Genomic DNA, 14,985 nt, shown 5'->3' with positions numbered 1-14,985 from the left:
CCAGTTTTGGATCCAATTTGCCAAATTGCCTTGGATCCCATGGGTTTGTACCTTCTTAACCAATCTCACATGCGGGACCTTATCAAAAGCCTTATTGAAGTCCATGTAGACTACATCAACTGCTTTACCCTCATCTACACATCTAGTCACCTCCTCGAAAAATTCAATCAAATTTGTTAGACATGATCTCCCCCTGACAAAGCCATGCTGACTATCCCTGATTAATCCCTGCATCTCCAAGTGGAGATTAATCCGGTCCCTCTGAATTTTTTTCCAATAGTTTCCCTTCCACTGATGTTAGACTTACTGCCCTGTAATTACCTGGTTTATCCTTGCTACCCTTCTTGAATAATGGTACCACATTTGCTGTCCTCCAGTCCTCTGGCACCTCTCCTGTGACCAGAGAGGATTTGAAAATTTGTGTCAGAGCCCCTGCTATCTCCTCCCTTGCTTCACATAGCAGCCTGGGATACATCCCATCTGGGCCTGGGGATTTATCCACTTTTAAGCCCGCTAAAACCGTTAATACCTCCTCCCTTTCAATGCTAATTTGTTCAAGTATATCACAATCCCCCTCCCTGATCTCTACACCTACATCTTCCTTCTCCATAGTGAATACAGATGAAAAGTAATCATTTAAAACTTCACCTACATCCTCTGACTCCACACACAGAATGCCACTTTGATCCTTACTCTTTCCATGGTTATCCTCTTGTCCGTAATATACTTATAAAACGCCTTGGGATTTTCCTGTATCTTGCCCGCCAGTGTTTCTTCATGCCCCTTCTTCGCACTCCTAATTGCTTTTTTAAGTACCCCCCTATACTTTCTATACTCCTCTAGGGCCTCCGCTGTTTTCAGCCCTCTGAATTAAAATCAATGAAAACACAACTCACTTTCTCTGTGAACATGGACATTAATACAGAAGATAACTTACTGTCAACATATATTAGCTACTTCACTGCCAGTCAAGTGTTAACTTTGAAACCAAATAGCTTTGCAACCTTTGTTTGTATATGGACTGCTCTCTCTGTCTGAAGTTTATCTGAAGGCTCCCTTCGGCTGTCAATATAATTTAGACTGATGGTCTCTTTCCACCAACTTGTCAATACCAGAGGACTCCAATCAATGAAAGATGCTTCCCCTTTCTCAAATGTTCCAAAGGCAGCAGAATTTTACTGATCAGACAGGCAGCCTGACCTAGGGCTGAAATGCAGGTCGGCAGCACACAAAGTCGGGCGGTGGGACTTCCGACAATTAAGGGCTGGCAGATGGGCGAGCTGGCTAATTAACAGTGGCAGGCAGGTCCTAGTGCCAGCAGCTCCCAGGCAGCTATTTTTAAAGGCACATTTGCAACAATCAAGCAGGCTGCAGACACAAGCAGAAAGAAAGGGGTCTACAGCAATGGAAGAATGGCTTCAGAATGAGGAAGGATTGCTCCACGGTTCAGCGATGCCTCCTTAGAAGCACTCCTGCAGTTAGTAATGGAGAGATGTCCTCTTTCCAGCAGATGGGAGGAGAGGCCAGCAAGACTCACCAAGAAAGCATCGCTGGAGCTGACAGACATAATAAATAATAAGCAGCTGTTGGGTAATTGCAAGAGGCTGGATCCAGTGCAGGAAGAGATTTAATGATCTGCTGTGTTCTGGAAAGGTGAGTGGAGTTTAGAGTTGCAAACTGGAATCCCATGAAATGTGAGGTCAGATGGTAGACCCATGCATGGAACAGCAGCAGCCACCATATCCACGTTGAGACACCCAGTTCAAATGCACCTGAACCCCATAGTCAGTCACGGGTGAATGCTGCATTGAAATGGCTGAGTGGCTGCCTCACAATGCCATCTTAGCGGCATGGTGCTATACATTTATAGTGCCTCAGAGTGACCAACCATGAGATGGGAGTTGCGCTGCATATGTCGGTCCTTGAAGGAGAAGCATGCTCAGAATGCCAACAAACTGGAGGTGGAGTGCCTTTCATCGCCGTGGTGATGCCAATGGAGGAGAAAGTCATGAAAATTGGACGGGTCACAGCAGGGCAGCCTATCGCTGAGGCCATGGCAGGTGTGGAAACTATGGAGAACGAGTAAAGCAATGATTGCGTCCAATATTTTCTGGACTATGTGTGCCTGTTGGCAGCTGCAGAGGCCTTGAACACCACTGGAAGATCCTGACTAAGGGGGGATACCAGGGCTTTGTTGATGGAGCAGCTGTTCATGTAAATCATGCCTTTCCACCAGGTACAGCGGCAGATGAGGAACAGACCAGGGCTCCTGAACACTGGAAAATTCAGAGTACGTAATGCCATCTCAAGACACTGCACCACTTTATTCCAGCACACCCTCCACCAGCGCAGATACACTCATATCGGTCAACTTCGTTGCACATGTAGGCCGGGATCGTGTGGAGGTGACGAGCTCCTGATGCTGGGCTGAAAAGGTGGGGGGAGCCCCCCCTTGACATTTTTGCACCCCCCTGGCGTGATCCTCCAGTGATCCAGAGGCAAAGTTTCCGACGCCAGGATCTCCATCCCTTTAAAAGGAGTATCCCACCAATCACAGGCAGACCTGGAACACCAGACCTTTGGTAAGTGAGACAGGGTCGCCAGGGTCAGTCGGGAAGGGCCTGGTGAGGGGAGGGTGGTGCGGCACATGTGAAGTCCATGGGGAGGGGGGGGTCCATGAAGTTTGAGGTTTTGCTGGTGGGTGTCCTCCATGGGCCACAGATCGCCCATGAAGGAGGGAATCCCTACGTCAAGCCTGTAGAGAATGTGCCTCATTTTACAAGGCACCCTCTCTGTGTAGCGGAGGCATCTTCGCCAGTGGTTAGATCCCAGCAACGGCAGAAGACGCCCTTAAGTGACGGTTAATAGGCCAGTTAAGGGACTCAATTGACCTCTGGGCAGGAAGGCTGTCATTAGCCTATCCATTAAATTCATTACTTGCCCAGAAACCATGCACTTCACTGGATACCCTTTGTCCCCCAGTATCCAGCCATGAAGACGTTCGGGTGGCCTGAAGAGTTGAGGCAATTGGGACTGTCTAAGGATGTATGAGTTCTGGCAGCTTCCTGGAAACCTTGCACATGCCTGCATGATCCGCTTACTGACGACTTGAACATTCAGGGAGTGGATCCCCTTCTTCACAAAGGTGCTTAGTTGCGCTGAGGGAGCCTTGATGGCCACATGAACAGTCAATGAACCCCTGCACCTGGGAAAGTCCAGCTATGGCCCCAAAACCGACTGCTCTCTCAGCCTGACTGGCTTGTTCAGTTGCGAACTTGATATATTGTCCAGCCCGACGGTACGTGGCATCCTTGACCTCCTTTATGCAGTGATGGGCCACTGACTGAACAATGCCACATAGATCGCCAGACAATCCCTGAAATGAATCACAAGTGAAAATGTTAAGTGCCAATGTCCCCTTTAAGGCTACTGGCATTGGGTGTCCACCACTTCCCAATGGCATCAACTCCTGCTCCAGCATATCACACAGCTGCGCCACCACCTCCCTGGACAGATGCAGTCTTCGTCGATTAAAAGCAAAATACTGCGGATGCTGGAAATCTGAAATAAAAACAAGAAACGCTGGAAACGCTCAGCAGGTCTGGCAGCATCTGTGGAGAGAGAAGCAGAGTTAACGTTTCAAGTCAGCGACCCTTCTTCATAACTGCAGTCTTCGTAGACATTGGTTGTAGACACTGATGTTCGGACTTTCCGATGAAGCTGAGCCTCTCAGGTATACCTTTGAGCTGGGTAGACCTGTGACCATGAGGCTGCCCTCTTGCCCCCATGTGCCTTCACTGCCCATGTCCAATGGTTGGCTCAACCCTCTGGAACTCCTCTGGCTGCTGCACAGGCACTCCATGTGGCTGTATCCCCATCTCTGTGCCAGTCTCCTCCTTACTGGAGGAGTCAAAGTTTGAAAGCATTTTACCCCACAGCCAGACAAAGCCTCAATTGTGATAACCCTCTCAGAACCTTGTCCTGCCTCCAGTGGCTGCTGTGGGCCTGGGAAATACCCTTACACTAACACCATTTCACTTTGGCCCTATACTGTGCAGTGCCTCCAATCTTAAATGCATAACGTCTTGAAGACACAGCCTGCAGACAGCTTCACATCATGGCTGCCTGTTCCCTGCACAACTCAATTGACGCTCAGATCTCACTTCCTTTGAGTAGGCGTTACTCAGAGCCTCTGCATCCTGGTTGCCATTGTTAAAATTGGAAAAAAGTAGGAAAATACATGACGATTGGCTGTTTAATGATTTTAATTACTCGCCACTGATGTGTCAAGCACTGATCCGTCCTGCCACCCGCATCCAGCAAAAATAGTTGTTGGCAGGAACACGTCGGAGTGCCAGTGCCCAATATGGGCCCATATCATTATACCAGGGTCCTGCCTCCCCGCCTCCATTCCTGTCGCCAAAGGGCCGGTAAAATTCTGCCCAAAGTTATTCTTCCAGGTGGTGGCCCATACTTTAATGTGTGACCAAAGGCATCTTGTAATTTGACTGGCTGTGGATGCGATTGGCAAAATTAAATATAATGGCATATGTAGCAAGCAGTCCTAAAGTAGTTCTGAGGAACAACATGCCCATCTTTGAAAATAGAATAAGATGTTTGGGATCTCAAATAATGATCCCTGGGTTGATTAATCAAGAAGACGATGTGTGTTTATATCGATGCTTTCACGGCCTTAGAACATCTGCAAGCACTTTACAGCCAATTAACTACTTTTGGATTGTGGTCATTGTTGTAATGTAGGGAAACACGGCAGTCAATTTGTGCACAGAAAGGCCCACAAACAGTATTCAGATAATTTGTTGTAGTGATATTGGTTGAGGGATAAATCTTGGCCAGGACACTGGAAGAACTCCCCTGCTCTTCTTTTATTAGCGTCATGGGATCTTTTATATCCAACTGAGAGGGCATTCGGATTTAATCTCCTCTAAAAGATGGCACCTCTCAAAGTGCAGCAGTCTGTCAGTACTGTGCTGAAAAGTCAACCTTAACTATGCACTCATAATAAACTCACAATTTCTGACTCATCATTGAGAGTCCTACCACAAGCCATGGCTGGCATTTCTGATCCACATTTTTGACATCAAAACAAACTTATTTTTGAGTACTTTTCCAGATAGTGGGCAGGATTTTGCCCCGTTATGGGGGCTGGAACAGAGCTGAGGGAGAGCAATTTTGTGCAGCTGGCCAGTGTGCCAGTTTTCCGCCACCGTCTAACTCCTGAACCATTTTCCTGGAGGCCAGATGGAATGGCTACCACCACCCCCAACACGCCACCCGCCCCCCCCCACCGCCCCCCCCCCGCCCCCGGCAAGTGGCGGGTAGCTAGTTAAGGTAATTTAAAGGCCAATTAAGGCCAATTATCAGAGGCCAACTGGAACTTTCCAGTTGGTCTGCAGGCCCCCCCGCCCACCCATGGCATCAGGAGCACAGCAGCTGCCTGGAGACAGCCTCCTGGTGGCAGATCAGGGGGCCTGTGTTCCAGGATGCCATTGAGGCCCCACCGACCCCCCCTGGCCACCACCTTCCTGCCCACAGGTTCCCAATCCACAATGGTGGCCAGCAGCTGTGGCTATTTTTTATTTCAAATTCTTAAAAGTTGCTGAGACAGCACCTGAAGATAGAGGCACCAAGATACCGGCTGTAGCTCCTTTCATGCTGGAGGGTCTCCTATTGGTCTTCCAGCTTTGAGAGCCTGCCTGCTGTCCTTAATTGCATGGCGAACGTGCCCTCTGGCCACTAATTGGCCAATCCAGGCAAAATCCATGTTAGGTGATCACTTCTAAAATGGTGCGGGGTCAGGACCCACGTTTGACCTCGATGTCAGGATCCTGACCCAAAATACAAAATGCTGCCCAGTGTCTCAGAATTTCCTTGCAGTTTCCAATGTTCTGTTGTCGTCACTTTGCTAGAAGTGCGGAGGAGGGACAGGTCTGAGGCTTTACAGTGATTCACACGCATCTTTGGCCCTGCCTACCCTGGGCATAGATGGTCATTGAAGTGTCAGATCTGAACTGATAAATTTCTCCTGACAACATGCCTTGCTTGTTCAGTCATTACATGCTGCTCCAAGCAGTCCAAAAAATAAGTTAAACATTGAATAATATCAAAAATTACATTTTTGCAACATGAAAATATTAACCTATTATTATAAATTGATTGATATCTCTGCTAAAATAGTGGACGGAACAATTTCAAATGAGCATTTGTTCCATTAATATTTCCCAACTGCCACTTCTAAGCTATCGTCAGTGTCTCTCTGTGGTGTTTATATGGTAAACCACATCTGGAGTACTGCATTCAGTTCTGGGCAGTACACCTCAGGAAGTATATATTGGCCTTGGAGTGGGGTTCAATGCAAATTCACCAAAAGAACAAAAGAAAGACTTGCATTTACATAGCTCCTTTCATGACCACAGGATGTTCCAAAGTACTTTACAGCCAATGAAGTACTTTTGAAGTGGCATCACTGTTGTAATGTAGGAAATGCAGCAGCCAGTATGTGCACAGCAAGCTCCCACAAACAGCGATGTGATAATGACCAGATAAACTGTTCTCGCCATGTTCAGCAAAGGCTAAATATTGACCAGGACACCAGGGATAACTCTCCTACTCTTCTTAAAAATAGTGTCACGGGCCAGCATTTAATGCTTGTGGTGGGGGTCTCGATGTACAGAAAAAGCGACGGCAAGACCCTCATGTTGCCTCTTCTCCATAAGGCCTGCCGAATCTAGCATCAATCAGGCACTTAAGTAGACAATGGCGGGCATTCTACAGGATCAAGGACCCCATTGTTGGAAGGCCCACCCTCGAAGAGCTGCCTGCCAATCAGAGGCCGGCAACTCTTCCACTGAGTAGCACCACCATGGAGGCGGTGCAGCTGCCGGAGGAGCGCCTACCGGAGGTCCAGGAGTGTCAATGGACCTAGGCCAGATGTAGGTCAGGGCAGGAGGGGTCTCACAGGGTGAGGGGAGGTCATAGGGGAGGGTGGTGTAGGGGGGTTGCTAGCAGGGGCCAGGGCTTAGCTCCCAGTGAGAAACCCCACTGCCACCCCCGAACCCCCCACCACTTCCTGATGCCAGGTCCTTCGTTCAGGCACGAAGTGCTTTTTAACAAGGGACCTACAGCCCCCACCCCGGAGCACAGAAGTAGCCCACATGGTTTTTTTGTGCCGTGCCTCCTGCACAGAGGCAGGGCCACTCGCCTTACGCTAATTGCGACAGCAGCAGAATGAGGCCCTTAATTGGGGATTAATTGCCTAATTACAGGCCTCAATTAGTGGTGGGGTGGGCAGGTAGTGCACAGGCCTACCCGCCCTGGACTAAATTTTGGCAGAGGTGGGTTGGTGGCAGAACACCCACCCGCTCCCCCACCCCCACCATCATCCCACCAGATTTTATGCTCTCCCCTGCCTCCAAACCCGCCATGGAGGTGAGCGTAAAATTCCCCCACGGAATCTTTTACCTCCACCCCAGAAGGCAGACTGGGCTAAGGTTTAATGCCTCGTGAAAGATGGCACCTCTGGCAGTGCTGCATTCCCTCAGTATTGCACTGGGGTTTCAGCCTTGATTTTTGTGATCACACCCTGGGCTGGATTTTGTGGAGGAGGCGAGATCCCTGCCTCGGCCCTTTCACGCTCCCCTGGCACGATCCTCTGTTGTTCCGCAGACGATGTTTCTGACGCCGGGATCTCTGACCCTTTAAAGAGGGGGATCTCGCCTCCAAGAGCTGCCGGCCAATCACAGGGCTGGCAGTTCAGTAGTATCGGCAGCGCCACTGGTACTGCAGATGCCTTGGACCCAGGCCCTGCACTGGAACCCCGGACTTCAGGTAAGTGAGACGGCATTGTAGGGCCAGGCTGCAAGTCCCAGAGAGGTGGGGTTGGGGGTGGTTATAAAGTCCAGGAGGATAGGGTGTCCCGGGAGGGTCATTGTTTCCCGTTAGTTTGAAGTTGGAATTGGTGAAAAAGTGCCAAGGATCAAACCTCTTTTTTGTAGTTTGCAGATAATGCACTGTTGGAATGTCTCCCAAGAATCTATATTTGGCCTCCTTCTGTTTCTCATCTACATGCTTCCCCTTGGCAACATCACCTGAAAACACGTCAGTTTCCACAAGTATGCTGACAACACCGAGCCTTTGCTCACGACTACCCCTCTCAACTGGTCCACAATCACTAAACTGTGTTACAGCCACGTAGTGCAATGTGGGTGGTTCCCACTCACAACTCCCCACCTGATGGCAGTACATGTTTTGTTATTAGGGTTTAAACCCTTGGTGCTTTATTTTTTTCAAATAAACAGACAGCAACAGGTTTTCAAAAACAGAAAATCATTTGTTTTTGAACAATATGCCTTATCCCGAAATTGTCACAACAGCATTCGCTGATGCGCGCGCACACACACATACACACAAGAGACAGATAGAGAGGGAAAAAGGGAAAGTGATTTTTCACTGGGTGGGGATTGGGGGGGCGGGGGGGGGGGGGGGGTGGGTGGTGATGGTCACAATAAATGTGTTGAATTCTCTTTGAAATCAAGTTCCCGATGGCTGCAGGCCACAGATGGTTGTAGATTCCTTTCTTGATTGAAAGTTCAGTTGAAGACAGTGTATCACTTCTGGGTCACTATTGTCTCATGAAGATGGAGGCTTCTACAGCAAGGCACGTGCCTTCTGGCTTGCTGGAAAACAAGCTGCTGGATGTAGTTTTTCTCTCTCTCTGGCTTTAGGCTGTTTTTCTTAATGTAAAGCTGTGCCACTTCTCACCTCATAGTAGGAGACGTATTGATCTCTTCCCTATGGTGATTGCACAATGGCCCAGGATGTGGCTACTTCATGCCTTATTTGTTTTAGAAGAAGACATTCAATTCCAGAATGTTTTAGGATGGGGTGCAATTGACACCTCTTTGCTTTGAAGATATTTCCTTTTTTCTTTGTCAGACAATTTGAATACACAAAGCCAATCCCTTTTTCTTCGGTGGACATTTTGGATCATTGTTTACTTTTTAAAATAAAGGTTCACTTCTCTTCAGAGTTACTCCATAATTTGTATGATTTCACTTCTGGTGTGCGTGACAATTGTCAGACTACTTGTCGGACATCCAGTACTGGAGGTGCAGAAATTTCCTCCAATTAAATATTGGGAAGACTGAAGCCATTGTCTTTGATCCCCACCACAAACTTTACTCCCTCGCCACTGACTCCATCCATCTGTGCTGAATTAGACTGTTCACAACCTTGCTGTCATATTTGACCCTGAGATGAGCTTTCAAACACATATCTGCGTCGTCACTAAGACTTCCTATTTCCACTTCCGTAACCTCACCCAATCCGCTCCTGCTTCAGCTATTCTGCTGCTGAAACTCTCCTCCATACTTTTGATACCTCCAGAATTGAGTATTCTAATGCAAACCGGGACTGCCTCCCACATTGTACCCTTCATAAACCTGAGCTCATCCAAAGCTCTACTGCCCGTGTCCTAATTTGCACCAAATTCCATTCACCCATCACCCCTGTGTTCACTGACCTGCACTGGTTTCCGGTTAAGGAACGCCTCAAGTATAAAATTCTCACGCTTGTTTTCAAATTCCTCCATGACCTTGCCCCTCCCTATCTCTGTAATCTCCTCTAGCCCTACAATCCTACGAGATACGTGTGCTCCTCTAATTCTAATTCTGGCCTCTTGAGTATCCCTGATTTTAATCGCTCCACCATTGCTGACAATGCCTTCAGCTGCCTAGGCCCTAAACTCTGGAATTCCCTCCCTAAACCTCTCCATCTCACTTTCCTCCTTTAAGTAATTCCTAAAAACCTACCTGTTTGATCAAGCTTTTAGTCATCTGCCTTAATATCTCCCTGTGGTGTCATAGTTTGTCTTATAATGTTTCTGTGAAGCTCATTGAGACACTTTATTATGTTAAAAATTAAATATAATTACAAGTTATTGTTATTGTTACTGACTTCTTGTATTACAGATTATTTATTACCTGTTATAATTTCAGGGTGAAAAATGTAACTTTGTCTTCAGAATTATTGATAATTTGCAGCAAGAAGATAACTATTTTAAGAGTACCTGTATTTATGACCTCAGTTTCAATGTTCTCTATGTTCAGCTTACGGTCTCATTCACCAGCCTGGAGATGACAGCTTATGCAAAAGCTGGAGCAGTTGCAGAAGAAGTGTTGGGGGCAATCCGAACAGTGGTGGCCTTTGGAGGGCAAAAGAAAGAAACTGAAAGGTCTGCTTGGCGAACCTTGAGACTTAACAAGGTGAATTTATCGTTTAATTGTAAAACTTAATTTTTCCCACTCTTCATATCTTCTCAAGGTACCATAAGAATTTGGGAGAAGCAAAGAAGATTGGTATAAAGAAGGCTATTACTGCCAATCTGGCTGTTGGGTTTGCCTACTTTATAATATTTGGATCTTATGCAATTGGATTTTGGTATGGAACCATTTTGGTTCTTGAGAACTCAGGATACACCATTGGAACAGTCCTTACTGTAAGTACAGTAATATATTTAAAACAACTTTGCAGCTTAACTGATATCACATTGTCTAATTTTAAATGAGTTGTATTCCTTTTTTAAAAAATTCAGTTTTGAAGTACTTTTTCTCCTTATTTTAAGTAACTTTTCATTTTGGTGGCAGGATGGCAGCTGCTTTGAATACCAATAAATGGGACTGAGGAGAGTTCCACCACAGGTTCAGTTCCCCATATTGCTGAATGCTTCCTTCTCCATGAAGAAAAACCAGAGGAAGCAATGTCCACAGATCACCTTTGTATATTTGCTAAAGTGGCCATGGTGGCAGCCTAGGCGCAAGTTGCTCTGCCTGCTTTTTTGGAGATGTTGCATGGCTTATGGACAATAGAGGGTGGGGGGAAAGGTAGACCCCACTTGCCCTTAGAGTAAAATGGGCAATAGCATCTCTCCCAATTTTTATTTCCACCTCTTCAATTTTCCCTTTTCAAGATGCTAACTCCTATAGCTTTTCGGTTCTATGGATGCCAGATAAATTTTGTAAACTTGATCAAGTCACTTTTCTTCATAAATAAGCCTACATGGTGAATGTTACCTAGCAGTTCAATTGTGAGGCACCTTATAACCAAATTTGATCTTATCTGTCTGTTCATGCACACACACTATCCAGCATTTTAATACCTTCCTAAAGAGAACTATTCCCATAACATTGACAATGGTACCTCCATGCTTCTTATAAGTGGTAAAGCTGGTAGTCTTTCATTGTATCGTGCTATACAAGATGGATCCAGATTGGCTAGAGCAAAATGGCAGCCTTTTGCAGTACTAGAAATGCATTTCTGTACTATTTAAAAAAAATATTTTTAAAAATGTATGGGGATAATTTTCAACTTTGGCAGGGATGGAAAACAGGCAGTAGAGGATCTTCCATGCATCATACACCTTTTTGTTGAAGTCAGTGGAAAGGAGAATTGGGTGTGGTCTAGCACAGTCAGCCAATTCAATACTCTAGTTTGTCACCTCTGCCAAAGTAGCAAATTACCCCCTATATTTTTTTATCTTTCCTGTAATGGCCAGGTGGGTGATGGTGCGGCTGGTTTCCACTGTTCACCTCTCAAGTGACCACAGCAAGTGTTTTTGTTACTAGTGTTTTAACCCCTTGTGTTTTATTTGCCAAATAAACGGCCAGTGACAGGTTTTCTTGTAGGTTTAAGACAGCAGATTAAATATTTATTTAACAATACTCATGCCCTGAAAATGTTCACAACACCACTCATGCACGCATGCACTCTCAAAAGAAGATAGATAGAAAGTACAGGGTTAGAGGTGTTGAGAGTTCAGGTTGTGAAAGTCTGTTGTTTCAGGAATAACCTGTGGGATCCCCTCAGAATGTAAATTTAAAGTTGCAAGCCTGTTTGCTGGTTGTCTGGTAATCATTGGGCTGTTGCAGTCTCCTGGTGGTTCACTTTGGGATGAAGACGGTGTTGATGTCTTAAGTCAATTCTCACTGGTAGAAGTCATTTTTACAAAGGAACTCTTGTCTCTGCTGAAGCTGGCGTCCAGCTCGTATTAGCAGGGCTCAACTGCGTTGGCTGGAACCAATCTCTCAATCTCTCTCTCTCTCTCTCTCTCTCTCTCTCTCAGTCTCAGTCTCAGTCTCAGTCTCAGTCTCAGTCTCAGTCTCTCACTCTCTCTCAGCCTCCCTCTCTCTCTCAGCCTCTCTCTCTCAGTCCTGCTGGAATTCAAAAATAGCAGTTTGTTGTACTGTGTGGCTGAGGACAAACCAGACTGATGTTGTTGTCTTTAGTACTGTCCTGAAAAGACTCCCCCTTTGTTCCTCAAAATGATTACCTCTTAAGGTGAATTTTACAAGGGTTGGTTTTGCCCATGTGACTTCAAGTTTCCAACTGTTCTGTTTAATGGTCTTAATGATGGCCCCATTCTGAGATGAGGGTGGTTCACACTCCATTGTAATGAAGGTTGTTTAGAGTCCAGAAGTCTGAGAAAGGTCTTGTCTCATTGTGTTTGAGTATAGCTCACATGTGACAGTCGCATTTCCATGTAGACGGGGCTTAATTAGTTTTCAGTCTGAGTAGACACAGATGTGGATTTGAATGCAAGAGATGCTGAGGGTCATGAGTCTTGTCCTCCATTTTGTTGACAGCACATGCATTCTTGTGAACGTGACATTCACCAATTCTACCTCTAATAACACTTTTCAGTAACATGGATCATTTAAAACCGTATTTGAAATGTTTTATAAGTCATATTTCTAACTTGTGTCTCATCTATATTTTTAGATTTTTTTCTGTGTCACCTTTGGAACATTTTCTGTTGGGCAAGCAGCACCCTATATTGAAGCATTTTCCAATGCCAGAGGAGCTGCATTTGAAATCTATAAAATACTAGATGAGGTAAAGAAGGAAATGAGAAATTGTGTTTCTACTGTGCTATATGTTAAGATGGCAGCAATTGGTTGGTAATATACTAGATGGAAAAGATTTTACAGCAATTTTATTATAAGAAGAATAAAAACAAATTTTATGTATTTTGGGGTAATGTAGTTCTATAATGCAAACTGCAGCATTTGCACAGTTCCATTAGATATATTTGTTGGCTCAAGTATGTTAATTTATCCTGTTCAATCTTCCTTTGGAAAGAAATAAAAGCTGTGAATCTCATTTAGTTTAATGGGGATGAGTGATAAACAGAGATTGATTCAAATGGAATTGGGTAAATAAAAAAATGGGCTAAGAAATAGCAAATGGTTTTAAATAAGCTGATGCAAGTAAGCACATAAAATATGCAATTTGAATACAATGACTGGATGTATATTACCAGAGCTGCAAAAGGAAATAGCATGATTATTGACTTTTCACTGAAAATATCTAATCAATGTAAAGATGTTATCTACAAATACCAGGATGAGTCTTGAGTTTACTAGACTAATACCTGGGATTGGCGGGCTGTCCTACGAGGAAAAATTGGACAGGCTAGGCTTGTATCCGCTGGAATTTAGAAGAGTAAGAGGCGACTTGATTGAAAATATAAAATCCTGAGGGGTCTTGACAGGGTGGATGTGGAAAGGATGATTCCCCTTGTGGGAGAATCGAGAACTAGGGGCCACTGTTTTAAAAACAAGGGGTCGCTTATTTAAGACAGAGATGAGGAGAAATTTTTTCTCTGAAGGTTATGAGTCTTTGGAACTCTCTTCCTCAAAAGGCGGTGGAAGCAGAGTCTTTGAATATGTTTAAGGCAGAGGTAGATAGATTCTTGATAAGCAAGGGGGTGAAAGGTTATTGGGGGTAAGTGAAAATGTGGAGTAATCAGTTCAGCCATGAACGTATTGAATGGCGGAGCAGGCTCGAAGGGCCGAGTGGCTTACTCCTGCTCCTAAATCATATGTTCAAAACTTATGGTTGTAAGTTAAAACTAAGTATTCTGATCCTCCAAAAGTTATTAGAATACTGTGCTCAGTTTTGGACATCATCCTTCAATTGGATTGATGATTTGAATAGATAAATTAAACACAATAGGGGGAATTTTCCCAGGTTATTGCCAACTTCTTGGAAGGCACTTCACCTGTCTAGCACTTCACTTACCTTCAACAGCCAGAATTCACCATGGCATGGGAGCAGCTTACACAGCTCCACCTTGCACCTCTGATGAGGAACAACAGCAGAAGCAACACCACTACCAACACCACCACCAACAGCAGGATCCGCCCCAGCAGCAGCACCAGCTACCTTCTCCTCAGCCGCATGCCCCTCCACAGGACCAAGATCCAGGTGAAAGGAAGTGAGACCCCGACACAGGATCACCAGGCAAAGGCTCAGCTCTATCTACATGTTTGAGCAGTAGTGCCTCAGGAGACTCGAGGAATAAGACCTCTCTCAGTGTAGAAGATGGGATTGCATTGCCAATGGCAGATAGGAACCAGTCACTGGAGGGCCACCCTCACCTCCTGCCAACACCATTCCCCACCCTCCCCACTCCCAAGTCTATGCTTCTCGCCAAATTGTGTGCTTTCTTCTTCTGCAAGGAGAGAAGCCAGAGAGGTGTGAGTATTCAAAATTGCTTGTGTGGAGAAGAAGGAATGATACCATTTGTGGATGGTGACTGTGAGGGATGGGGGTGAAAGGGCACTAAGATGCAGGTGTGTTTGAGTGTTGACAGCTAAGATGGGGATGTGAGGTGCCTGAAGTGTGAGGAATGAGGGGGCTGCAAGGTGTTCTGAGGAGTGTCGTGCAGGAGAATGCTGGGAAAGTCAGAGTGTGGGGATTGGCACCTGAAAGCATTATGCCATTCACCTGTCATGCCCTCTTGAGGTCCTAGATCCTCCTGGTATACTGTCTGCAGGTTGGAGGGACCACACTCCTGCTACTGACTTCCTCATCCAATTCCATCCACGCCTGCTTGGTTGGAGAGGTTGTCCTCTTCCTCCTGAGCTTGGGAGATCTCACCTCACTGCAGCCCCTCAGATCCCACAG

At 45.8% G+C, this 14,985-nt stretch overlaps 1 protein-coding gene across 6 annotated transcripts in view; it reads left to right on the top strand.

The window, feature by feature from the left end:
• The window catches only part of LOC137345699 (ATP-dependent translocase ABCB1-like), a 165,482-nt gene that overhangs the window by 64,396 nt on the left and 86,101 nt on the right, over positions 1-14,985 (top strand). For all 6 annotated transcript variants that reach the window (XM_068008965.1, XM_068009000.1, XM_068008993.1 and 3 more), the window contains exons 8-10: positions 10,128-10,252; positions 10,342-10,516; positions 12,796-12,909. In XM_068008965.1, the coding sequence (XP_067865066.1) occupies positions 10,128-10,252; positions 10,342-10,516; positions 12,796-12,909 (414 nt within the window). The remainder of the gene's footprint in view (positions 1-10,127; positions 10,253-10,341; positions 10,517-12,795; positions 12,910-14,985) is intronic.

The sequence above is a fragment of the Heterodontus francisci genome, chromosome 2, assembly GCF_036365525.1.
Source record: "Heterodontus francisci isolate sHetFra1 chromosome 2, sHetFra1.hap1, whole genome shotgun sequence".
NCBI classification, from domain to species: domain Eukaryota; kingdom Metazoa; phylum Chordata; class Chondrichthyes; order Heterodontiformes; family Heterodontidae; genus Heterodontus; species Heterodontus francisci.
The sequence above is the reverse complement of the archived record's forward strand: the minus strand, read 5'-3'. Positions and strand labels throughout refer to the sequence as shown.